We start from the raw sequence: 26,102 nt of genomic DNA, 5'->3' as shown, positions 1-26,102 counted from the left end.
TTGGTGAACAGCCGCACACATCGCTCTGCAGTGGTGGAACACCAAAAACTTGTCCAAAGGGCGGCCGTTCCTCGTGCCAGGTCCACAGATAGTACTGACAACAGACGCATCCCTGACAAGATGGGGAGCACATTTGCTCCACCACACAACTCAGGGACGATGGACCGCTCAACAGAAGGTGCTTCACATCAATCACCTAGAGTTTCTGGCAATTTTCCTAGCACTGAAGTCCTTCCAAGTGCACATACAGAACAAAGCTGTCTTAATCCGGACGGGCAACATAACAGCCATGTACTACATACAAAACCAAGGAGGCACACATTCCCTGCAACTGTCCCAGCTCGCACAAAACATTTGGAGATGGGCCATTCCACAAAACATATATCTGCTTGCAGAACACCTTCCACGAGTTCACAATCAGATAGCCGATCTGTTAAGTCTACAGACACAACAGATTCACGAATGGGAACTACATCCACAAGTTCTTCAACCATTGTTTCGCAAGTGGGGTCATCCAGACATAGACCTGTTTGCCTCACATGAAAACGCAAAATGCCCAACCTTCGCCGCCAGGTTTCCACACCCATTGTCCAAGGGCAATGCGATATGGATGAACTGGTCAGGCAGATTTGCGTACTCTTTTCCGCCAATCCCACTAATACCACTTGTGGTACACAAGCTCAGACAACAGTCTCCCAAACTGATCCTGGTAGCTCCCACATGGGCACGTCAACCGTGGTTCACCTCACTGCTAGAAAACTCTCTAGTTCCACACCAAAAACTATCTCTGACACCATCCATGCTAACGCAGAACCATGGAGACATCAGGCATCCAGATCCAGTTCAACTGAATCTGGCGATCTGGCTCCTGAAGTCTTAGAATTTGGTTACCTTAACCTACCACCAGACTGTATGAATATTATTAAAGAAGCCAGAAGACCTGCTACTAGAGCTTGCTATGCTGCTAAATGGAAAAGATTTGCCATTTACTGCACTAATAATCAAATTTATCCTTTAGATGCTTCCATCCAAAATATTATCTGTTACCTTCTCCATTTGTAGAGATGTAATCTGGCATACTCATCTATCTGATTACATCTTGCAGCCATTTCGGCATATCTACAAAACAGACAACATATGTCGTTGTTTAGAGTACCAGCAATAAAAGCTTTTATGGAGGGATTAAAAAGAATTATTCCTTCTAGGTTACCACCCTCTCCAGAGTGGAACCTAAACATTGTTCTTACCAGGCTCATGGGACCCCCTTTTGAACCTTTACACAAATGTGAACTGCAATTTCTCACATGGAAAACAGCTTTCCTCATTGCTATTACCTTTCTTAGAAGAGTTAGTGAGATTCAAGCTTTCACTATACAAGAACAATTCTTACAATTACACCGTAACAAAGTGGTTCTAAGGACTAATCATACATTTCTTCCTAAAGTAATTACTCCTTTTTATCTAAACCAATCTGTAGAGTTAACCAGTGTTTTTTCAAAACCCTGATTCTGTAGCAGAGAGAGCTCTACACACACTAGATGTCAAAAGAGCTCTTCTCTCTCTACTGGGAAGAAATAAGGAGCTCTGGACCCCTTTCCACTGGCCGCCTGAGCTGGGCAACATTCCCCCACCAGCCTCCCAGGTAAGAAACCTAGGGGTCATCCTGGACAATACCCTGTCTATGAAACAGCAGGCAAACAAAGTCGCAGGACTCTGTTTCACCATAATCAAGTGGCTAAAAAAAATATCATCTGGGTGCTGCCCCTAGACACGCAAAAAACCGTGGTCAACGCTTTAATAACTTCACGTATTGACTACGGAAATGTCCTCTACCTTGGTTCCAATTTAGCAGTAATTAAGCGACTCCAACTAATTCAAAACGCTGCTGCAAGACTCCTGTGTAGGATTAAAAAGTCCGAAAGCGTTTCAAAACACCTGAACGAATTGCACTGGCTCAGGGTTGAACATCGGATAAACTTCAAAACATTGAGCTACATGTTTAAAATCAAAAACAAAACGGCACCCTCCTAACTACAAGCCTTAGCCTCTCCCTACCTGCCAAAAAGAAGTCTTCGCTCTCAAAGGGCCTCGAATTTTGTCATCCCCCCGATTCAAACTACAAAGATCTGGTGGGAAATCCTTTTCTGTTAGAGGACCGATACTATGGAACTCACTCCCCCTTCATATCCGGAAAGAGGACAGCTACATAAAATTCCGGAAACACGTAAAAACCTGGTTGTTTCAGAAACAACTGTGTTAAACTATTAATCCAGTATTTTCCTTGACCATCCATATGTCATAGGTGCCGGGAAACCCTTGTTGGGTAGCTGAGCGCCATACAAATACATTAAATAAATAAATAAATAAATACATTCTCTATTACATTGATAGGACAAAATCCTTCCGCAAAACAAAGCAACTATTTGTAGCTTTCTCTCCACCACATAAAGGCAACCCCATTTCTAAATCAGGAATTGCAAGGTTGATTGTTAAATGTATACACATATGCTATCACAAGGCAAAACACACATTAACAGTTATATAATCCACATTTGTAAAGCGCACAATCACCCGTTAGGGTCTCTAGGCGCTAGGGGCTGTCGGGAAGATTAAGCAAGCTATTACCCAGAGTCACATGGTGCTTGGCTAATATGCAGCCGGTGCCGGGGATCGAACCGTGATCCCCAGATTCCAGAGTCAGTCGCCCTAGCCGCGGCGCCACACCTCTTCCCTAGAAGTTCCTCCTAGAGCGTACTCCACACGCAAACTAGGAGCCTCCATGGCTTTCTTAGGGAACATTCCCCTAGAAGACATCTTCAAGGCAGCAACATGGTCTACAACACACACCTTCACTAAACACTATTGGGTTGTTCTGCAAGCCAAGCAGCAAGCTGCGGTAGGCCAAGCTGTCCTCAAAACTCTCTTTCAAACTACTGCAACAGATACAGGTGACCACCGCTAGGGGAGACACTGCTGCACAATCGATGCAAAGTGTAGAATCTGCAGCTCATATGCCTCGAACAGAAAATGCTACTTACCAGTATGCATCTGTTCTTGGCTTGTAGAGCTGCAGATTTCTACACGCCCTCCCGCCTCCCCGGGACCTGTATCTGTTCCAGTTTTATCTTAATTAGATATACACGCATGGACATCCTTTCTTTCTTTCTTTCTTTCTACTAACTCCATCATTTCCCATCATGGCGAGAAACAATCTAAGGATGGGGCCGATGCCCATGTGCACTATCGTGCAAGGGAGGAGTCACCTATCTCGTGACTACAAAGACTTCTTCCAAGACGACAAAAACATGCAATCATCCGAGCACAAGACCAGGTGGCGATCTAATGCAAAGTGTAGCAATCTGCAGCTCTACATGACAAGAACAGATGCATACTGGTAAGTAGCATTTTCCTTTAAAATCTTTTTTTTATAGATCGATTTGTATGTGCTTTTATGGTTATTTTTTAACACGACAGAATAAAGATGATGATGATGATGAAATAAAACGCCTTTCTTTAAAACATCTCTCATATTTTTACACTTATCTGCAAAATTAGGAACAGGTTTGCTATAATATTCACTTACGCCAAGAAATTTGACAATTTCATCCTTTCACGTGAGCCAGGCATATCATTTAGGATCCTAATTAAATCCTTTTTTGGTTCAGTACCCCTTGCAGAGATTGTGTGCCCAAGGTACTCAATCTCTGAAGGAAATTACATTTTAAATTTCTTAGCTTTCAACATGAGGCTGCTGTCCCTCAAACGCGATAAGACAGCACACACCCTCCCATCATGTTCATCCACATTCTTGTAAAAAATTAGAACATCATCTTGGTGATTCATGATGTAACTACACATGCAGATAGGCTGAGTTAAGTCCAGCGTGGTAAAACAGAGCACCCCCTTTATCATAAATAGCAGTTTCAGTATATTTGGAAGGGGATAGTGATCCATATCCACATACTTGTTAAATTCATGTAAGTCCACTCACAGTCGGGCGTCCTCATTGGCCTTGCGAGCCATGACAATGGGGTCAACCACTCCGTTGCTTTCACTTCCGCTGTTAATCCCCTTTTAAAAAAAGTTTTAGTAACTCCACTAACGGTGCCTCTCTTACTACTATTGGTACATTCCTGACTTTACCTATGTGAGGCACACAGCCATCTTAAAGTTTAATCTTATGCACACAGCCTTTCAAACAACCCCAATTCTCTTTTAAATACCTCTGGGAAATCCTTCTCATACCCAGATTGTCTAGAATGACTTGCAACAATGTGCTCCACACCTGCCCTCTCTTCATCCCCCCCTTCAAATTTATCAACACCTCACTATCACAGACATAATAAATCTTTAAATTCCTTTGATGAAACCAGATTATGATAGAATCATCCATCATGGAGGCATACACTTTCCCAGACGTGTTTCTTCCTCTAAAACATATACAACGTAGAAAATAACCCTCTGACTTGATATGTTCGCCATCATACCCATTATGGGAAAATATGAGGCTAAAGCAACTTTACTTTCCCTTTCAACTCTCTCTCATAAATATCTTTGGGCATTACCTTAATCTTCGCACCTGAATCAAACAACATTTTCACTGTTACATTCTCAATTTGCACTTCCTCTATTGAAGCTGGTGAGTCATGACTAATGGCTTAAAGAACTAGCTGCTTACAAGCAGACTCCTCTTCCTCATCAAACATTACCTCCCTGACCTCTTTCCCTAGAGTAGCGGATTCAGATACTTTCGGAAAGTGTCCCTTCTTAACACCTACTTTGCACACAGCCTTCCGTCCAGGACACACTCTAAAATTAGCATATGTCAAGTCATACCACATTGAAACGGCTCTCTTGAAAGTTCTTACTGCTTTTCACTTGAAACCTCTCTGTTTTCTTAGACTTCTCCACCTGTATTTTGTCATTCTCACACTTTAGTCCTTCACAATGGTGACTACTGCATACTTCCTTACTTATCACACCCACACAAGCTTGACTGTTTATAAGATTTAGCTACAGCAACAGTCTCAGAAAATGAGTGATAGTTTTGTTGCTAAAAGCCTTCTTAAGCACCCCAGCATAAACCAATCTCTCTGACATTCCTCATTGCTGTTTCCAAAATCACACATAGAGGCAAGGGTCCTCAATTCTGATATATACTTCGCCACGGATTAACCTTTCCTCTGCATACGTTTTCTGCAGCGATATCTCTCAAGAACAGTTGCCACCTTTGAAAGAAAATGTAAATCACATTTTTTGACACACACTTCATACTCATTCAACCCAGCTGTGTCCTCAGAAGACAAATCAGTTTAATATCTCTTGACCTTCAGAACTTAAACAACGTGTCAGAAGAGATGCTTCCATAACACGCTTAAAGACGTTCCACACACTCCAGCATATTGCGAGAAAACCTTTTCCCACTTTCTCCATGGTAGAACTGGTTCACTAGGGTTTGGGAAAAAAACGGCGGCTGAGCAACAATTTGCATGTTGAACATTAAAATGCTGTGTGACTTAGAAATAGTTAAAAATGGACCTGCACCGGTATCTGTTTAAATACCCGATTTCCAACCTAGAAAACAAGCATTAGAAATGCAATCGGGCTCGGATTTATTTGAGTTTGAGCTAATGGCATTGTAAATGCCAATGTCTTTTTGCCATGTGTTATGGAGTGTGTGCATGTGGTGTGTAGTGGAATTATGTGGGTTAGATTGTAATTTTACCAATGGTTGCATGCTGTGCTTTAGATGAATATGTTTAAAAGTAAAGTGTATCATACAGCGATTGCTACAATAGTTAATTTTGGATGCGTTAACAATTGATGCGTGGACTGATGGCTGTTGGTGTGTGTGTTTGGTGGAAGAGTGCACTGGCGCCTGGAGGTGTGTGTGCCTGGTGGAAGGGTGCACTGACGGCTGGTGGGTGTGTGTTTGGTAAAAGCGTGCAGAGATGGCTGATGGTGTGTGTTTGGTGAAAGCGTGCACCGACGGTTGCTGCTGAATGCGCCTTGTAAAAGCATGCACTGACGGCTGCCTGGTGTTGTACGCCTGATGGTGTTTGTGTTTGGTGAAAAAGTGCATTGATGCCTGGTGGTGTTTGGCCCTGGTGAAAGCATGTACTGACGGCTGGTGTTGTTGTGTGTGTGGTTGTGTTTGTAGTGGTGAGTCTGTGGGGGTGAGTCTGTGGGGGTGAGTGGTGATGAGTGTGGTGTGTATGAGTGGTGATGAGTGTGGTGTGTATGTGTGGTATGTGTGTGTCGTGTATGTGTGTGTGGTGTGTATATGGTGTGTGTGTGGTGTGTGTGTGTGTGTGGTATGTGTGTGTGTGGTGTATGTGTGTGTATGGTGTGTGTGTCTTCTTGTGTGTGGTGGTATGTATGTATGTGTGTGGTGGACTTACTTTGAGTGTTTGTTTCCTGCACACTCACACACTGCCCCTACACATTCACACACTGCTGACACTGCACACTCACACTGTTCACCCTGCATAGTCACACAATGTTCATCCTGCAGACTCATCTTGCACACTCACACAAAGTGCACCCTGCACACTTACACACTGTTCACACTACTCACACTCTGCAATAAGTGTCACTCTGCTGTCACTCTGCAATCAGTGTCACTCTGCTGTCACTCTGCAATCAGTGTCACTCTAGTGTCACTCTGCAATCAGTGTCACTCTAGTGTCACTCTGCAATAAGTGTCACTCTAGTGTCACTCTGCAATAAGTGTCACTCTAGTGTCACTCTGCAATCAGGGTCACTCTAGTGTCACTCTGCAATCAGTGTCACTCTAGTGTCACTCTGCAATCAGTGTCACTCTAGTGTCACTCTGCAATCAGTGTCACTCTAGTGTCACTCTGCAATCAGTGTCACTCTGCAATCAGTGTCACTCTAGTGTCACTCTGCAATCAGTGTCACTCTGCAATCAGTGTCACTCTGCTGTCACTCTGCAATCAGTGTCACTCTAGTGTCACTCTGCAATCAGTGTCACTCTAGTGTCACTCTGCAATCAGTGTCACTCTAGTGTCACTCTGCAATCAGTGTCACTCTGCAATAAGTGTCACTCTAGTGTCACTCTGCAATCAGTGTCACTCTGCAATCAGTGTCACTCTAGTGTCACTCTGCAATCAGTGTCACTCTGCAATCAGTGTCACTCTGCTGTCACTCTGCAATCAGTGTCACTCTGCTGTCACTCTGCAATCAGTGTCACTCTGCTGTCACTCTGCAATCAGTGTCACTCTGCAATCACTGTCACTCTGCAATCACTGTCACTCTGCAATCACTGTCACTCTGCACTCACTGTCACTCTGCACTCACCGTCACTCTGCACTCACTGTCACTCTGCACTCACTGTCACTCTGCACTCACTGTCACTCTGCACTCACTGTCACTCTGCTGTCACTCTGCAATCAGTGTCACTCTGCACTCACTGTCACTCTGCTGTCACTCTGCAATCAGTGTCACTCTGCACTCACTGTCACTCTGCTGTCACTCTGCAATCAGTGTCACTCTGCACTCACTGTCGCTCTGCTGTCACTCTGCAATCACTGTCACTCTGCACTCACTGTCACTCTGCACTCACTGTCACTCTGCACTCACTGTCACTCTGCCCTCACTGTCACTCAGCCCTCACTGTCACTCGTCACTCAGCCCTCACTGTCACTCAGCCCTCACTGTCACTCAGCCCTCACTGTCACTCTGCACTCAGTCTGCAGTCACTGTCACTCTGCACTCAGTTTGCAGTCACTGTCAATTGCTGTCACTCTGCACTCACTGTCACTTGCTGTCACTCTGCATTCACTGTCACTTGCTGTCACTCTGCATTCACTGTCACTTGCTGTCACTTTGCATTCATTGTCACTTGCTGTCACTCTGCACTCACTGTCAAAAGCCCTCCTACCCCAAATAAAGATCAAAAACTGATTTTAACAGTGGGTCAAATATGTGCAGCAGTGGCGTTCAGCATTTGTCCATAAGCCGGATTCATGGAAGTTTGTTAGTTTAACTGCTAACCAGGTAAAAGAGTTCGATTCTGATCAATTGCATATAAAATCATTTTACCTTTGTTGCCTTAAAATCTGGCGCGGTTTTGCCTCTTGGGCCTACTTTGGACACCCATGTTTAGAACGTGCTGCACAACTCGCACTCGTCGTGCACGGCTCGAAATTAAAATTAGGAACATAGAATAATAAGCCCAGAAGCCATGCCCACTACTCTAGTTAAATCAACTTCTCGGTTTGGCACAAATGGCCATCTTTGCCTCCTTGCAAGGCATAAACTTAAGAATGTAAATGCTGCGTTTATGTAAATTTGTTTTTTTCTTCAACATTACTAATCCTTTCCCAGCCTTCACAAATAAATACGTCTAAAATGCCGTGGAATTATGTTGGTTTTAAGTACATTGTATGAGAGCAGGAGTTGTTCGTGTAGGTATTATAAATACAGAGCTGGGTGCCTGCCAGAACGTGTTGAAAAAGAACAGCTGAATTTAACCCTCAAACTGCCTGGATTGCGCCCAGAATAAGACAGTTCTGTATTTCAAAGGCAGCTGAAAGTTATTAATGCTCCTCCCTTCCAATAACACCATGGTGTGGTTGGCTTCCAACTTGGGTATGGGGGGGGTAGGGGCGGGGCACTTGGTATTTTCTCTTTGATGGTACGCAGAAACTGGTGGTTCTGTCTTTCGAGAGTGACCTGAGGCGCCCTTTTCAAAGTGAAGCTGGACTGCGCGTGCAGTAAATGGGGAATGTATACAGAATACCGGCCTGCTTCAAGGCGCTACAATAAAATGCCGCTGCCTGGAGGGAGGGTGGGGAGTCTCGCGGCGGCGGTTGCTCTCATCTGCGGGTGTGACAGCGGGTGGACAGGGGGCGGGTGGTCGGTGGAGGGCAGCGACCAACTTTTGGCGGGAGAGGCTCAAGCGAGGGCGCTATACTCACCCTCAGGGGGGGAGGTCTAGGGCCCCTCGGCAGCCTTATCCTATAGACATATGTACTGGGCCCTGGAAGCTCCTATATGAGGATGGCGAGGGGTTTCGAGGCGCTTAAACGTAGTCACTCGCGCATCCCACCATCAACGGGGCTCCTACTTCGTGGCGTCAAGGACGCATGGCGAGCCTCTGGTAGCCTCGGCCACACGTTGTGATCTTGGGCAAACCCCCGTCCGTTTATTTCAATTTGTAAAGGTGCGGAGAGAGCTTTAAAACCCCCCAGGATGCAAACTCGGGCCACAACTTGACAAAATGTCGTCGCTTTCACATTGTCACGCAGCCGTGCTTTGTGTTCGCCGGTGCCCTTTGAGTTTAAACGCACCCAGCCCAAATTAGGCGCTTTGTGTTTGTTTTTGGCTTCATACACGACGAGAAAACTTTAATTGTGCCCGAAGGCTGAGGTGCAGCTGCTCTGTTTCACACCAGTCAGTCAAAACTCTCACCCATTGGAAAAGAGGTAGGTGCTTGTGGCCTCAGTGCGCCTCAGACCACACAGTGGAGCCGCTGTACTCCGTGCCTTCAGCCGCTGCCACCTCTCATTGAGTACGTGACCTTTGCCCTCCTCGAATCTACACGACCCGCAGTCACTACATTCCTGACAGACATTCAGTCAAAGATTTGTAGTGGCACCACTCACCGGTGAGGATTTCTACGCGCTGACACAGTGTAGATGGAAATTGGTGAACGTGCACCACGCGTCATCAGCTACTCACAGTTTCACTAATATCTGCCAGTAGGGAGCGCAGCTGCGCTGTTCACCAGCGGCGTGGTCAGCTCCAGTCACAAGCGACAGAACGAATGAACAAACCATGCCAACTAACCACCAGGTGATTGTACGCCACGGAGCACACGAGGGGGCAGCTGCGCTGGTCGCCACAGCTGTAGCAAAGTTTCACTATTGCACAGTTCACGAGGGCGCAGTCTCACTAGTACCCAGCTCACGAGGGGGCAGCTGCGCTGTTCTGTCGCCATCAACTGCACCAAAGTAACGTCTGTATTTCGATAGCGCCCAGAAGCAGGAGGGCTGTCGTTCGATACTGGTGCTTCTCGTTTGCATGGCAAGTGGTAGGCAGGGTGGGCCGAGCTTCGCCGATACCGATGAGGGAGGGGGGCGTGGGCCCCCGTGTCTTGCTGTCTCAGCGCCGGATGAGTGAGGCTAATGAAGCCCTTTCCCGGCCTGGCATGCAGCAGCAGCGCGCGGAGCGCTGCTGAATGGTGAACGCGCCCGGCCATCTGGATTCACTTACGGAGGCACCCTGACAGCTCCTAATTATAATTAATGTACTTCTTTGCGCGAGCACGCACGAAAAATGCCCAAAATGGCGTCCGAAAACTACATTTACCCTATCACTTCAAGCCTATTAAAACGACAACACAAGGAAGACGAATCACTGGCCAGATGACAGAACACTCTAAGGAATGTGTGGAATTTCTCTCGCCAAAGCCCTAGGAGATACTTTTTTTTCTCTTCTTTAACATTAGGATCTCGAAACTCCTCCCACTTACGTGGGCGGAGGCCTCGCCCTAAAAAAACGAATTGCTGCAAGCTGAATATGCGACACCAAGAGTACTTTTGAACGTCAAAAGAAAGTCCGGTATAAAATGTTTATAATTATTTTATGTACTTCTGCTAGTTTGAAAAGATCAAAAGTTCTGAGACACTGGAACCACAGTCCATTGTGCTTTGCACTAGTGGGTTTATATTTCATCCTCATTGCCAAATGTAATGAAGAGTCCGTTTACCATGTTGTAACACAAGTTGTAGTGTTTATTGGAAGGCTAGGGAAGTGATTCTTAGCCTTTTGACCTCTGTAGACCCCCACTTAATCATTACTGAAACTTGGGGACCCCAAGTTAATCATTATTACAGTCAGGGAACCCCCACTGACTAATTACTGTAAGCAGGTGATTCTGGCCTAAGCATTTTCGATAATTTGAACTACAAAACCATGCATAAAGAATACAGAAACAAGCATTTATACATGATTAAATATTTTATTTAATTCACAAACGGATATTAAAAAATCTAAGCTTGAATTGGAAGGTTGGAGCGTTTCTAAATTCAAATAAGGCTACTCATCGTCCATACTAGATTCTGTTTGATGCATTTGCACTGCTCCCATGAATCAATCTGAGGCTACGACCTTACGTTCTAGCTTCCAGTTTTCAATTCCTTCACATTTACACATTTTAAAATTTTCAGTTGTACATTTTGCTGCTTTATTTATGTACAATTTATTAATCTGTTAATAATTTTTACTTTTCTAAGCAGTTTCGGAACCCCTGAGATTAATTTGCAGACACCCAGGAAACCCGGGCCCACAGGTTAAGAACTACTGGTCTCGGGCAATACACCTCAGCCATGAAAGAGTGACTCCTCTCTTGGTCTCTTCCAGCATCAACTGCTTTTCTTCTACTCTTTATGGAATGTTTACACATAACTCAACTAAACATTCCAATACCGGGGACGCCATATTGTTCATTTTGTAGTCAGGGGGGTCTGGGGAGAAGGCATTGTATCTGGATGAGCTTGTTGTTGAGTTTAGCAGGGGTGTGGAATTCCTATAGCCCGTTGCCCAGGACATATTGTTTAGGGTCAAGGACAACGAATTTCATGTTTATTGTGTCCTTGGAAGAAGTAGGCCCAATCCCCTGCAGCACAAATCCTTTGGCTGCCAATTCACACTACTACATTATGGATCAGAGAAGGGCATTGTCGGCAGTTACGGTAATATTTGTGTCGATACGTTAATGCTATTCAAAATTGTATTTATGGTTCATTAATGAAAAGCATTTATTATTAGGATGAGCACTAGGGGTGGGCGGCCAGCTACGCTCCGTCTGCGGAGTGTGCGTAGTGCCGCCTACTCCGCATTTTGCGGAGCTGGCGGAGCCAGGCGGCACTCCGCAGACGGAGCGTAGCTGGCCGCCACCCGCCTCCCTCCCGCCCTCCCTAAATACTTTGAAAGAAAGAAATGAAATAATTTAAAAGCACTTACCTTGCCGCCGCTGCCCGCCGCGTCCCCGGGGCTCACTTACTTCCGTCTTCCGTCTTCCGTACTAATGCGCAAGCAGGCGGCCGCGCATGCGCATTTTCACGAGAAAATGCGCATGCGCGGCCGCCCGCGCATGCGCATTAGTACGGAAGACGGAAGATCGCTAGCCCCGGGGACGCGGCGGGCAGCGGCGGCAAGGTAAGTGCTTTTAAATTATTTGATTATTGTATTTCAAAGTATTTAGGGAGGGCGGGAGGGAGGCGGGTGGCGGGGCTGGCGGCCAGTGGTGTTTGCGGAGTGGGGCTACGGGGAGTGCGGAGGTGGGTGTAGTTTCTCGCCCACTTCGCGTAGCTCCGCGAAGCCCCACTCCGCGAACTCCGCCCAGGGTTAATGAGCACTCACAGGAAATGTTGTAAGCTCGGACTGCACTACTGACAGTGGTTCCAGTATAAAAATGTGTACACACGTTTTCAAAGTTTAGCAATATGAGGCTATGTATAATGCTCACCGAATTCTCCCCGATTAGATGCAGATATTTGCATTAGCTTGAAAGCAAGATTGATGAATCTTCACTTTTAAAACAAAATGTTCACAAACAAAAAAAAACAGGGAAAAAAAATGCTAAACTACAGCACACTTTTTGGTACCATTTCCTTGCAGCATTGTTTAGCAAAATGTGCTGAGGCATGCTAGTATTTCCAAAAATCATTCATAATGGAAATCCAGTGTAACCAGTTTCAATAAGATTATGGGAAGCATAAAAATAAACAAGTATTGGCAGAGCCAGAAGGTCTAAAATCGGTAGTCAGCCTTTTGTTTTTACAATGCATGTCTTGATTTGGCATGGTTTAGGTAAAACCTTATAGGTGTAGGAGCTACCGGGCCCTCCCTATTTTAAAAAATATTGCCAAAAAGCAAAAATTGTTTAGGTCTCAGAAAGCACATGTTACCACAGCAGTTCCTCCCACTGAAAAAACGACTTTATGTGCCTTTATGCTCCTTGTGAAAGAGTAGAATGCCATCACTCACAGTGAACCCAGTCGATAGATAGGCAGAGAGAGAGAGACAGAATTTTAATAAACCCAAAACAACTTATTTACAAGCCCCTTGCAGCGCCATGCGTCACTTTTAATATGGGAAAAGAGACGTACCGGGGGCGCGCGCAAGCCCCAAAGGGTCTTGGTTAACATCAGACTTAATTTGGGGCCCAATTATTAAAGAAAGTCGCAAAAATGCACCCATGTTATATATCTTTCCAGATTTACGGCTTTCATGAATTCACAAGAATTTACAGAAACATGGCAACAAATAGTACTCCTAGAAAATGTTTGTGAACTTCATTTTAGCATGAGCAAATATGCATGTGTAGGTTTGCTCAAGAATGAATGAATGAATGAAATTGGGATTTGTATAGCGCATGGCTGCCCGGAAGCGTCCCAGCGCTGTGATTGTAGACCAACAACTGAGGGTAGAGGCTGAGGGGGAAGAGAAAAGGTTATTGTGGGAAAAGGTGAGTTTTGAGGAGTTTTCAAGGAAAAATCTGTCGAGTGTTTGCAAGTTCACTTTCCCTTCAACCACTTTTTTCCCAGCCTTGGAAGAAGTTTTACTTCTGCCGTTGTCAGGAGTACATTTCCAACCTTCCGCAGTATGAAAAAAGATTATAGAAGAGCTGGTGGAAAGCCTTAAAAAATGCAAGTTATTCGTTTTGCACATACTCAAAAGGGCATTCCAACCCTGGAACTATTTCATACCAATAACTTCAACCCAGTGTGTAGATCTGCAGAAAGGTAGCAAAATAAGGGAATTGCTAGCATTCAAGCCCTACTATGGTAAAAATGTAAAAAAATGTAAATTGATACTTGTATAGCGCACTACTCACCCGCAAGGGTCTCAAGGCGCTTGTACGAATACTGCTGTGGAAACCATCCTGGCTTTCCCTGTGAGGCGTCCACTCCTGGGCACCCCCAAGGTGGAGGCCAGGCATCCTTAGCGTTGTGGGGGCCGTTGTGGAGATTAAGCAAGAGTTGCAGAGTGGGGCTCCATGATTGGAATAGGCACCGAGGTGAGAATTATCAGGTCCGTGGAATTTTTTAGCCCAAGACCCGCCGAGGCGGGGAATTGAACCCTGGTCCCGGGCCAGACCTCTGCATCAGGGTCTGCCGCTCTAACCATAATCGAAGAGGCTATATCATAACTCTTGTATAATGATATTGCTGCTATGAATTGTTGCCCCACTACATGGTATGAAAGGGATAATTGGATTTTGTTATAGGACAAGAAGATTTTTGAAGCAACCTGCCTCATGGACAAATTGATATTCTATTAAATTCCACACCGTGGTTTTGAGATATTTCTTTTAGCCTAAAGTGAATAATTGTTGCTCTGTGGGAGGAGTGAATGTTCTGTATATTGGCTGTCTGGGCAGGTGTGCATTTGTATCCAGAGAACAATTGTGGACAGAGTATCTACTCACTGTTCCATATGAACAATCTCAGTGTTGTGGATTAGGAACAGAAGGGAAAGTAGGGCCTAGTGAAGTATCCGAAGGCTACCATGATTTGGACCAGGGGTTGGATCTTTTTTCGTAGCGCTTTAACGGTTTGATTTCAGGCAGATCGGGAGAGGATGTGTGTTGAAATGACAGATTAAGAGTTTGTAAATAATTTTTACCTAACATTAAACCAGAGAGGGAGAAAAAGCCCTGTACTGATTAAAAGAGAAGTAAGCATTGTTATGAGTTAGTATGATCGTAAGGTAGCCGATTCACCTTGCTGTAGATTACTTAAGAGTCAGGCATATGCCCTGGAAGTATGAGGGGAGATGGAGTAGTGGTTTATTTCTCTTTGTTTGTTCATTGGACCTTCCTTGCTCCTAAATAATCCTAGAGTGGAGTATCACCTTTAGGTGTGAACGTAGTGCTAGAGGGAGCATCTCCTGTCATAAAGAAGGAAGCTTGGGTCTGGATGCTTGAAATAGGTATTGTTACTAGATCAAGTGTGGAAGTGCGCTGTATCGACCGCAGTGTCAAGTTACTTGCACAAGTAGAATACAGTCTGTGTCCTCTGAAATCAGCTTTTCTAGCTGTGTTGAAGTGAGAGAGTGAGAGAACTTGGGGTAAACTAGTCCGCTTCAACAATCTCCTGAGAATGATTGACATACTGAGGTTCATTAGTGAATAATTGAGTAATACCAGGTCATCTGTAGGCTAACTTATTATGTGTCAAATGGGATGTGTATCCCTTTTGAAAAGTCTACACCAGGAGTTGGTGTAGCGGTTTATATCATTATTGACTCTGAGGGATTCAGACAAAGTGAATAGAACTTTTTCACCCCTAAATCATATGCCTTAATCAAGACCTTTCTCCTGTTTTACACTGTTACTGTGATTTTGTTGATGCCATGTCTGGCAAACAGATTGTTTATTTTAAATCCATGCAGGATACTCTTTTGTTGCCACAACATGGATGTTTTTGAAGAGTGATGTAGTCCAAGTGTTTGTGTCCGAGGACGTCTGTCTCGATAGATCTATGTTGTGGTTTTGATAGTACTCAACATATAGCCATCCATCTGAGATTTGATTGTGTTGAGCTTGAAAGTTTCTTTTGAGGTTTTGGAGAGGTTTGATGGGTGTGCGCCTGTTTAAGAATATTTGTGTTATAGTTAAGTGTGCATGTATTCTGTCCATGATGACAAATACAGAATGTTCTGGTGAGAGAAAGCCGGGGCCTGTTGCGCAGAGATAGATCATGTTTGTAACCAGTTGTCACTTGCATTTTAGGATGTTTTGTGCCTTGAATATCTAATCACATCTGCTGTGAGCATAAACCGCACAATATGGCAGAAGTAAAAAAAAAACTCAACCTGGAAAATCTGAGTAATGAAAAACAGTTAAAGTATTTTTTTCTTAGGAGACAGCTGAAGTTGCCAGGTATGAAAATGCCAGTTTGAGGGCACTGACCCTCAGTGCTGCTTGATTTTGCACTTTATTGATTTTCGACGAGTCCAGAATAACCATGTTGGGACAAAGAGATGAACTGGCAGATAGATTACTATCATTATTCAAGATCTAAAAATAGGAAACATGAAAGTATAATGGAAGAACAAGACAGGAAAATGAAACGCAGTTTTCTATTCATTTTGTTGTGCAGGAGGAGTCCATCGCTGACAAAGCGTTGTGACAGACTATGCACATGAGTGTTACTTTAGATGATACATTTTAGTGCATTAATGGCACTTTATTCAATGCCTTCTACTTATTGTCGAAGGTTTTGGTAATAATTGGGTGGTATTTTGGATAGGGATGTTCAAATTTACATGGCTTGCTACAGAGGCTATTAGTACCATGCCCAGGTCTCATCTGTTGACTCCAGGGCTTGAGGCACAGATCTGGCAGGCAAAAAGGTTGAGCTAGAGGATGTGTGGGTGGCAACAAGGTCTGCTGATTATCATATATATTTTCTCAGGGAAGATCCCACTTGGTTGATCAGGCATAGGCCAGGATGGCTCTCCCTGATCAAGAGGGTGGAGTCACTGATGATCATAGGTGTTTGCCACCCAAACCAATGTTATGGGCCTCTCAGGTTGCCAAGACCCTGCCTGAAGGTCACATCTGCTCCCTACAAGTGCTGCTGCGAAAAAAGGTTGAAGGCTGCATAGCCGACTGAGAGTCGGATGCTCTCACCCTGTTCAAATTGTTTTGTAAGTTTATTAACTTATTTTTATTAAGATCAGGGCTTTGTGGTGGTTGAGTCCATTGAGTGCGATCTAAGTGTTCTGTATTCTCCCTCGCCTTTGTCAATATTTGTTTCAGCCAGGTTGTCACTATTGTTTACAATATACTTCCTGAGCCTTCCACACCATTAGAATTATGGAACTCTCCTTCAATTGCAGCAAGTCTGTATATTACCAGACAGTCTGCATTGAACGTCATGTATCACTCTTCCATATGAAAGCTTGTCCTACTCACAAATTATCTACACCCATTTTCTTTTATTTGACTTACCAACACTTAAATGAAACGTGTTGTGGAGGAGTGAAGCAGTTTTTGTGTATTGATTAGAGATTGTTTCATGTCAGTAAACATTGTACTTTTTACCCAGCAGGCCTAACGGCTCCATCGGTGGTCGGTATGTCACGGCGGAGAAGGGAAGCAGCCGGTGGGCCCACATTGAAGAAAAGGAAAGCAAAACCTGCAGCTCAAGGGGAAGAGGAAAGAGAACTCAGTGCCTCCACGGAAGATGCTGTTGTGGGGCAGGGGATGGTGTACATTGATTCACTGGGCATCTCCTATCAGGACTCCCCTAATGCTACTCAGTACCAGCTCCCCAAGAAGGTGCCAAAGAGCACTGTCCAAACACAAATCAAGCTTATAGATGAGAATGGGGTGACCACAGTGCAAACAAGTACAGAGGACAGTGCCAGTCACGAAGAGCAGGCGGCGTCTACCTCAACTGAAGACACAGAATGTAAGGCTCTGCGCACTATTTACCATTGATTATTTTTTTATTGGATGAATAAGAGCAGGAAGGGCTTCTGGCCATGCGGTCTGCTCTAGTGGTATATTTATACAGTTCATAAATCATACTGTCTGGTTATTACTATGGGTATGTTTAGACTAGAACTGTACTTGCCTTGGCATTCATTTCTATAAGTTTAAGGTTATAGTGTTATTTGAAGGTCATCGAATTTTTTGAGGAGTGCAATCAAACCCAGAGGTCTTCATACTAGAAAGGAATAAGGCATAACTGAAGAATAGGAATGTGCCATGTTTTGCCTTCAGTACCCTGGTGATAGCCTCATCATTTGCAACAGTATTGATGCACCACTGGACTGTACTCTACTGCCATTGTCTCATCTAAAAAGTGGCTTTTAAAGTGAAGATTGATTTTTGACTTTTTTGTGAATTTCAAGCTAAAACTAAGCGTAGTAAATAGTTCTTAAAGGTTCTGGGTTAAAAGGAAAATTACATCTTTTATCATAAGCGTCCGCAGTTTTATCCCTAATTGATCAATTGGTTTCCCCCTGGAATCCTCTTTTCCTCTCATGGTGGGGTCGACTTGATTCCATCAAAATGATGGTTGCCCCTATTCTTATTTATATATTTTCCATGTTACCTGTTCATATCCCTGCTCTCTATTTTAAACATATTGATTCCTCTCTCTCAAAATTCCTCTGGAAAAATAAAAAAGCTAGAATCTCTCTTGTTGCTCTTCGTAAGACCAAATCGAATGGTGGCGTTAATTTTCCAGATTTTCGTCTTTGCCACAAATCCTTCTCTCTGCGACAAGCTTCCAGATGGCTCTCTTCAGATCCTTCCTCCTTTTCTCCTCTTTGGCTCAAAATTGAACAAAACCTATTACTACCCTTTTCCTTTGAGGAAATATTGAGATTTTCTACTAAAACTCCTTATACTTCTCTTCCTCTGTTTAAATATACTTCTTCTCTTCTAAAACCTCAGATTTTCTCGCATGACATCTCGCGGGAATCATTTTTAACCACTCCCATTTGGTATAACTCTCTTATACTTTTTATTAATAGACCCATTTGTTGGACATCTTGGAGATTGAGAGGTATCATTTGGGTCAATCATCTCTTTGACGGTGTCTCACCTCAATCTTTTCCCCAATTTCAAATTCTGTTTCGAAGTCCTCACTCTTTTCTACGTAAATTTACTATTCTTATGGAGTTCATTCTTGATCGTTATTATTCTCTTCCTTCCTTGACTCCGCCAACTCCTCAGTTCCTTCTTCTTGTTGTTCTTTCTACCCTTCCTAAAGCCTCTCTAATTTATAAATTATTTTCCTCTCCTAACCCAGACCGCACCAAAACTAAAGTGGAACTTTCTTGGGATAAGGATTTGGATTGTACCTGGTCCGTTACTCTTTGGGATAAAATCTGGTCCAGATCTTTGAAAGTCTCTCGCTCTGCCTCTCTCACCAATCTTTATTCTTTCTATATCATAGACTTTATCTTTCTCCTCTTTCTCTTTCCCGTTTTACTTCCTCCTCCAATTCTAAACGTTGGACCTGTGGCTCTTTAAATGCTGATCTCCTTCATCTATTCTTTCTCTGTCCTGCTGTCTCTATTTTTTGGAAAAGAATTTGGTCTCATCTTTCCCGCATTTTCACATTTTCTATTCCTTTTTCAATCATTCATCTTTTTCTGGGCAGTCTTTCAGAATCTTTAGATCTTCCTATACACTCACATGGTCTTTATGATCTCATGCTTGCACTAGCATTCCAACACATTTCTTCCAACTGGAAATCACTTACAAACATTTCAATACAAAATTGATGGAACTCCTTATGTCATTTTCTCAGGCTTGATGTTGCCTTTGCTTCTTCTTGTAAGCCAAAACACAATGTGAAACTTTACTGGTTACCTCTTACAACATACCTAGACCAATTAGCTTGTAAGGTACCCACTCATACCACTTCAGAGAATTTTAAACCTCCTTGAAGAACTTATACTCTCTCCTTTTTGTATTTTGTATGGTCGATTGCTTTCTTTTCATAGCTTTATATGCCATTGTTCTTTACAATTTTATCCTGTTATAGCATTGTTCTTCCGTCCCTTCCCTCCCCCTTCCCTATCGCCTTAAAATCCCATAAAATGCTTTTGTTTCTCAGCTATGACGTTAGCAATGACATTACTTCAGCCTTTGTTTTTGCATTTTCTCTCCTTGCTGATGTCTATTGTTGTTTATCATTTTTGCTCTTCAATAAAGCTTTCAAATATAAAAAAGAGATGAAGACTGTGGGCGAGGTGCTCTAGAATAACATTCCTTGTGGGATTGTTTCCTGACTTGGTTTCATCTTTACAGGGACGATGAGCAGACTCAGCTGCACCTTAAACCCACAGACTTTGGGGCCATTTCCATTGGTGCGCCTATCTACCTATCTCTCAGTGGTACACTACCATTCTATTCACCTAGATTTGTAAAGCTCATTGCGACTCAGAAGGGCCTCCCAGCACCAGAACAGCAATCAGGTCCCCTGTCCTGGGCGAACAATTAGCTGGGGGAATAGTTTAAACAGGTTTCTGAATTTGGGTTCCGACTCGGGTTTCCTTCTTTCCAGAGCTTGGGGACAAGGAAAGCAACGGAGGGGCCGCCACTTCTTGCTTTCTCTAACCTGGGGACTGTTAGCAGCTTCTGGTTAGTTGAGCGCACAATCATAGTCGTGCTCTGCTTCCTGTGTTTCCTGTTTAGTCTCCTGCTATGCACTACCGTGCTGTGCCGTACCATGCTGCTGCTGAGAGGACTGAGCGCAAATCCGTAAATTTCAAAAAGAGAATAATGACTCCACGGGGTTTCGTTGAGGTAGTTGAGCGAGGACCAAGTCTATGGGCTCTTTGAAGACTGAGAGAAGTAGAAGACAACTTGTCCAAAAGCTTTGGGAGGAAGGATGTGAAAAAAGTCACAGGGTCATCACCCTCCAGGGATTCTGGCAGGCCATAAATGCGGAGATTATTTCTTCTATTTCTATTTTCTAATTCCTCTGTGTGCTGTTGAAGAGAGAGAACTGACTTTTCCAGAGAAGAGATGCGCTGAGAGTTGGTTTGTACCTCCAATACCTGCTGTTCCACAGAAGTAATCCGGGTATCCATAGACGACCATTTTTCTTTCAAAAGTTGCATATCTGTTAGTGTCCTCTATAAATGGACGTAATGCACGTATTTCCTCCAATATGAGCTCCATGGAGATAGGGGAGGAAGATTTGTCAGGAGCAGGGGGAATCATGCTTCAGTTGCTTGGACGTAGTAGGAGGAGAAGATTTGTTAGAAGTAGCTTGGGAAACAGAAGAACGATTAGGCGCAGCTCCAGCCATTGATATTGCAGCAGTAGAGGAATGTGAAGATGAGGAGGAAGTCGACTGAACCTCTGTGGAAGGTACAAAAACGAATTTTGGCGTGTGCAGCTGAACCATAGGAAACAAATTGCTTCCAAGACGTTGGTATGCAGTAAATTAGATCCAAAACAACATCTTCACGTAAGTGCAAAATTACAAAATTGGAGACATATAGAGCAAATTTGAAAAGTCAATACGCACAGATGTAGTTCAGAAGCAGAGCGCAACCAAACCAGTTCAATCCTGGTAGAACAGCAGAAAATAATGATATAAAGCGCTGAAAAATATTGTATAGACTCTTGCATATGGTAATGAGAAATGCTCCCAAAGATACTCCAGAAGAAGTATATTTAAAATGCAGCACACATGCTGGTCATCACAAATATAGGTTCATAAAGTAAGAAAACAGGTGTGTAGAACCAGTAATTATTACAAAAAATTGCAGACACTCAGAGTAGAATTGAAAAGTCAATATGTATAGATGTATTTCAGAAGCAGAGCATATCCATATCGATGTAGTCCAGGTAAAACAGCAGAATTTAATTATATGAAGCGCAGAAAAACAGCAGATAGATTATTGTATAGGAGAATGAGAAATGTTCAAAAAAAGACTCCAGAAAAAACAAAATTAGATGTAAAGTGCAGCGCTCATGTTGGTCATCACAAATGTGGGATCAGAAGTAGGAGAACAGGTCTGCAAGAGCCATTAATAATGGGGCTGAAGATCAAGTGACTCTAAAATGGAGGCATTGTGAGTTAATAATTCGAAGCGTTCCACTGTGAAGGGAGGAAAGGCTGCACTGAAAAAGGACAACTCCTCTGCTGTGAATCACCAAAATCGTGATTAAAAAGCAGCGTCGGGATTTCCTAGCATGTTGAAATATGGTAGGTTAATAGGTCAATGAGGGGCCATAAATCTGAGGATTCAGATGCGCGCGTCAGTAATGGCGGCAGCAGCGGCGTTCGTCATGAAGAAAACGAACCGCCGCAATGAAATACAAGCAGGCAGACGGTCTCTGAAAACAGAAGGGCTCACCAGATTCTGTAAGCGTTCCGACGCTTAGTACAGTAAGTAGAATTCGGAAATCATGTCGGAGAGCGCATTGGAGACAGAAAAACCATCCCAGTGTAGCAGAGGAAACACTCTAGGGGGCCATCCCATATGGCACCTTAGCCACGCCCCCCACAGTCTTCATCTCTCACGGCTCCAACTTATTCAAACCCTCCTACGCCAACCAAGAGCTGTCCAGAACACAGTGAGCAAAACATTGCATTATTACAGGCACAGAAGAAGGACTTGAGATATAAGGAGTGTGAGGGAGGCTCTCCTTCTCTGTTTTTTGAATGAAGTGTGCACAGCTGCTGTCTGTTCTGCACCACATCTAGGAGAGAGGAACCTTCTCTTCCTGTGTTTTCTGTGGATGAAGCTTTCACTGCTGCTTCTAAGCTGTACCTGTTAGTGTGTGTGTGTGTGTACCTTACTTTACTGCTGTCTGTGGTACATATTTTGCATATACAGGTTTTCCCTCCCTTTCTTTGTATAAGTGAAGCTTTAACTGCTGCTTTCTAAGCTATATGTGCGTGTGTGTCTCTGTGTGTGTGGCTTACTTTACTTGTGTCTGTGGTTCCTATTTTGCATATACACAAAGTTTTCCCTCTCTGTTCTTTGTGTAAGTGAAGTTTTCCCAGCTGGTTTCTAAGCTATATGTGCGTGTGTGTCTGTGTGTGTGTGGCTTACTTTACTTGTGTCTGTGGTACCTATTTTGCATATACACAAAGTTTTCACTCACTGTTCTTTGTGTAAGTGAAGTTTTCCCAGCTGGTTTCTAAACTGTACCTGTTTTGTGTGTAGCTTACTTTACTGATATCTGTGGTACCTATTTTATGTAGTAAGTGAAGCTTTCACTGCTGCGATGCCTATTCAGTATTGGTGACATTTACACTGCTGCTGTCCGAGCTTTACCTGTTAGTGAGGTTTAATTTGCTGCTGGTTATGCGATATGCATTCTGTGTATGTAAGACGCCTTTCCTTCGTATTATTCTGCTGTGTCTAATCTGTGTAAGTGGAGCTTACCTTGTTGGTCTGTTTGCATCTCGGAGAGAGAGACTCACTCTCCCTCTCTGTGTGTGTCTGGCTGGAGCTGGGGCAAGCCTTTTAAATCTGTGGGCATTCTCAGTACTTGTTAATAACTGTAGTTCGTTCCACCCTGGTCTCGCCTCTTCCGTGTTAATAATGTACAGTAATGTGGGCCTCTGGACCATACATATCTCATTGTCTTCTGTCTTCTTCCAGATGTTGTGGATTCCATGCAGTGTTTTACATGCCACATAATATTCACAACCATGGCTTCCAAGTTAAGGCACATGAGACGGGACCACCCTGAAGTCTTTGCTAAGCATGTGAATTACGGCCCACTCACCTACCAGACTTCTCGCCAAAAGGAGCGCTCCCTCCACCCACCCCCAAGCAAAGGCCAGGTGATGTGTCTGGAGTGTGGTGAGACCTTCAGCAGCCGGAAGCTGATGCGGGCGCACAAGAACAAGCACAAGAAGAACAGCGCCTTCTCTTGCGTCATCTGTGGCCGCCGGTTTGAGCTGCTCGCGACTCTCCGGAAGCACCAGCGCTCCCACTCCTACGATGACCGGGACAAGGCAGGGGGGCCTTATATCTGCTTGGATTGTGGGGCAGTGTTTCCTGCGAGCAGGGGCCTGCGGTTGCACGAGTCCATCCACAGCAAGCCCTAGATCTGGTGGCCATTGCACGAGTGCACGCACACGCGCCAGATTCCGTGACCAGTGTAAAAGGAATTCACGAAATGATGTAAAAAGAACTTCGAGAGGTGATACAGAGGCGGTCCCGCTGACCGGGCTCAAAGCACACGACCATGAGTTCCTCCTGTTTCAAGTGAACTCACAGGTCATCGTCTCATAGACCTCAAGCATTTCAAGAAGCAAGAATTACACAGAAAAGCCAAGTCAGCTGGATAATGTGGTAGCATTTCTCTGGGTAGCACTGAAGCTAGAGATGGTTAAAAATGGCTGACTCTTTGCTGTGCCCTCTGCTGGTGCAACAACCTCACCATTCACGAGCAGAAGCAGCAGGATAAAGTTCTGATCCTATGGAATAATATCATCACATTAGCTAATAGACATGGTTTTCCCACCAGTGACCAAGCACTGCACCATGGCAGTCACCCCAAGCGTGGACAATGTCTGCCTGCGAATCCTAACACTGGGGTGTCAACATGAGTCTTGAAAAGAACAGGGGTTTGAACCTTACTCAAAACAAATAGCATTATTTTGTTTCTTTGGCAGCAAATACCAGTGTAAGCCAGATTGAAGACTGTCATTGCATTAGTGAAGACAGCCAGTACTCTCTGTCTGATCTTCACAATATTCATGATTTCTGCCTCTAGACCCAAAGTTTGCCTCGTGGGTGAAGGAGGAAGAGTGTGTAAGGTCACATGGCCCAGCAACTTTCCTTCTGTACCAAGGAAGAGCTTCAAATGCCCACCGTAACCGCTTCAGTGGAAGACAATCTTCCAGTCCCATATGTCATTGTTACATCTGTTGACATTTTTGTTGACCGTGATCAGCCTTCCTTGCCCATCCACAGATCTGTGCCATTGGACCTATATTCCATCTGCTTATCTGTAACTTGACAGATTTTCCAAGATACGGCCTTCATCAGAAGGACTTGGTCTACATTGGCAAAGGCAGGAAGCAATTCTCCATTGGTGGCAAATGGCACATTACACAGCAGTGGCCTTCAAAATTAAATGGCACATTATTCATTGTGTTTGAAAATTGCTTGTGAGAAGGTGCTGCTGAACGGTCTTGAAAATCACTTCATACATGTATGTATGTTATGTACATAACAGGACGAGCACTGTGCTTTTTGAAGTACGTTCTTTTCACGTTAAGAAAATCTGGAATATCTGACAAGGTATGGGAGAGTTTAACTTGTAGCCTGAGGGTCTGTGCTTACACCGCCCAATGGGCATTAATTGTCCAAATTATATAATGTGCGAAGGTGGGTATTTAAAAAGTCTTTCCGCTCTTGTCTTGCACAACCTTTATCTTTAGGCAAAAAATGTCATTTCAAGAAATTGTTCAAAACTCTCAACTCACTCTGGTGTTGCAAATATTCAAAAAATGTGAGTAATCGAATAATTATATATTTTATTGTATTGACATCATGGATTTGGCAGCACATGCAAGAAAGTATCATTAGGACCTAGAAAAGCAGCTTCCCAGCTCTGCTTGTTTTTTGGAGCAAAGGAGAGGCCACTCCTAAATGTCACATTTTGCTAAAGCCTTACAGCCATTTGGCGTTATCATGGAGACCCTCCTGCTAACCTGCTCATGGACCTGCATGTTATTCCAGTTTTTTGTTTCTTTCGGAAACTTATTCTACATGAAAGAAAATGAATAAATCTGTATAATAATCTGTGTTGTTCAAATGTTGCACACCTATCGGTATCCAGACATTTTATATATAAACCAACCAATGCTGTTCAACGTATCTCTGATTTATTTATTTGCCCCACACAATTTTAGAACACTAAAAGCCTGCCACTTTTTATCCGGAAAAGTGAATTGAATGCTTGCACGAAGGACATTTCACAATGTGTTTTAGTGGGAAGTTTGTTGAATGCTTTAGGTAGGTGCACAGACAGCTTTAGAGGGAATTCTAATGACTATTTAGGAATCTGAAAAATCAAGTGCGTTGGATTGTGTTTGGTTATGTGTAAACTTGTATGTGTTTTTATGTGGACCTCTTTGGAGTTCTGTATCATAATTCTAAATAAACGTGAACTTGAACTTTAGAGGGAATTATACAGAAAGGTTTAGAGGGATATGTGCTTAATGCTGTAGACAAGTGTACTGATTGGTTTATGGAAGTGTACTGAGTGCTTTAACGCAAGTGTGCTGAATTCTTTTATGCAAGTTTTTCTGAATTTGTTGATACAAGTGTGCTAAATGCTTTTATTTTAGTGTTCTGAATGCTTTTAGGCAACTGTGCTGGATGCTTTTAGTCAGGTCTGCCTAATGTATCTGATAGAGACATCTAGCAGCAGATTATCATTAGAATTATCCCCAGACATCAAACTGGATCTGGAAATTTCGTTGTGAAAAATACCGCTGCACATCAGTAGGTGGCATTGTTATGCTCCGTGTGGGGTCGTCGACTCCGGGAGGGAAGTGCGCTGTGCCTATATAGACACCACCCCAGTGAGCTGATGTCGGGTCTTTTCTTTCTGC

General features: G+C 43.8%; 1 protein-coding gene across 2 annotated transcripts in view; it reads left to right on the top strand.

Annotated features, from left to right (window-relative positions):
- Window positions 1–25,666, top strand: part of LOC147700953 (uncharacterized) — a 60,871-nt gene extending 35,205 nt beyond the window's left edge. The window contains exons 2-3 of one of the 2 annotated variants that reach the window (XM_086929783.1): window positions 17,088–17,453; window positions 23,131–25,666. In XM_086929783.1, coding sequence (XP_086785909.1) covers window positions 17,117–17,453; window positions 23,131–23,582 — 789 coding nt within the window. In that variant the 5' untranslated portion in view covers window positions 17,088–17,116 and the 3' untranslated portion in view covers window positions 23,583–25,666. The remainder of the gene's footprint in view (window positions 1–17,087; window positions 17,454–23,130) is intronic. The other variant, XM_086929784.1, reaches the window with a different exon arrangement.
- The last annotated feature ends 436 nt before the right edge of the window (window positions 25,667–26,102 follow it).

The sequence above is a fragment of the Lissotriton vulgaris genome, chromosome 7 (assembly GCF_964263255.1).
Source record: "Lissotriton vulgaris chromosome 7, aLisVul1.2, whole genome shotgun sequence".
Taxonomy (NCBI): domain Eukaryota; kingdom Metazoa; phylum Chordata; class Amphibia; order Caudata; family Salamandridae; genus Lissotriton; species Lissotriton vulgaris.
The sequence above is the reverse complement of the archived record's forward strand: the minus strand, read 5'-3'. Positions and strand labels throughout refer to the sequence as shown.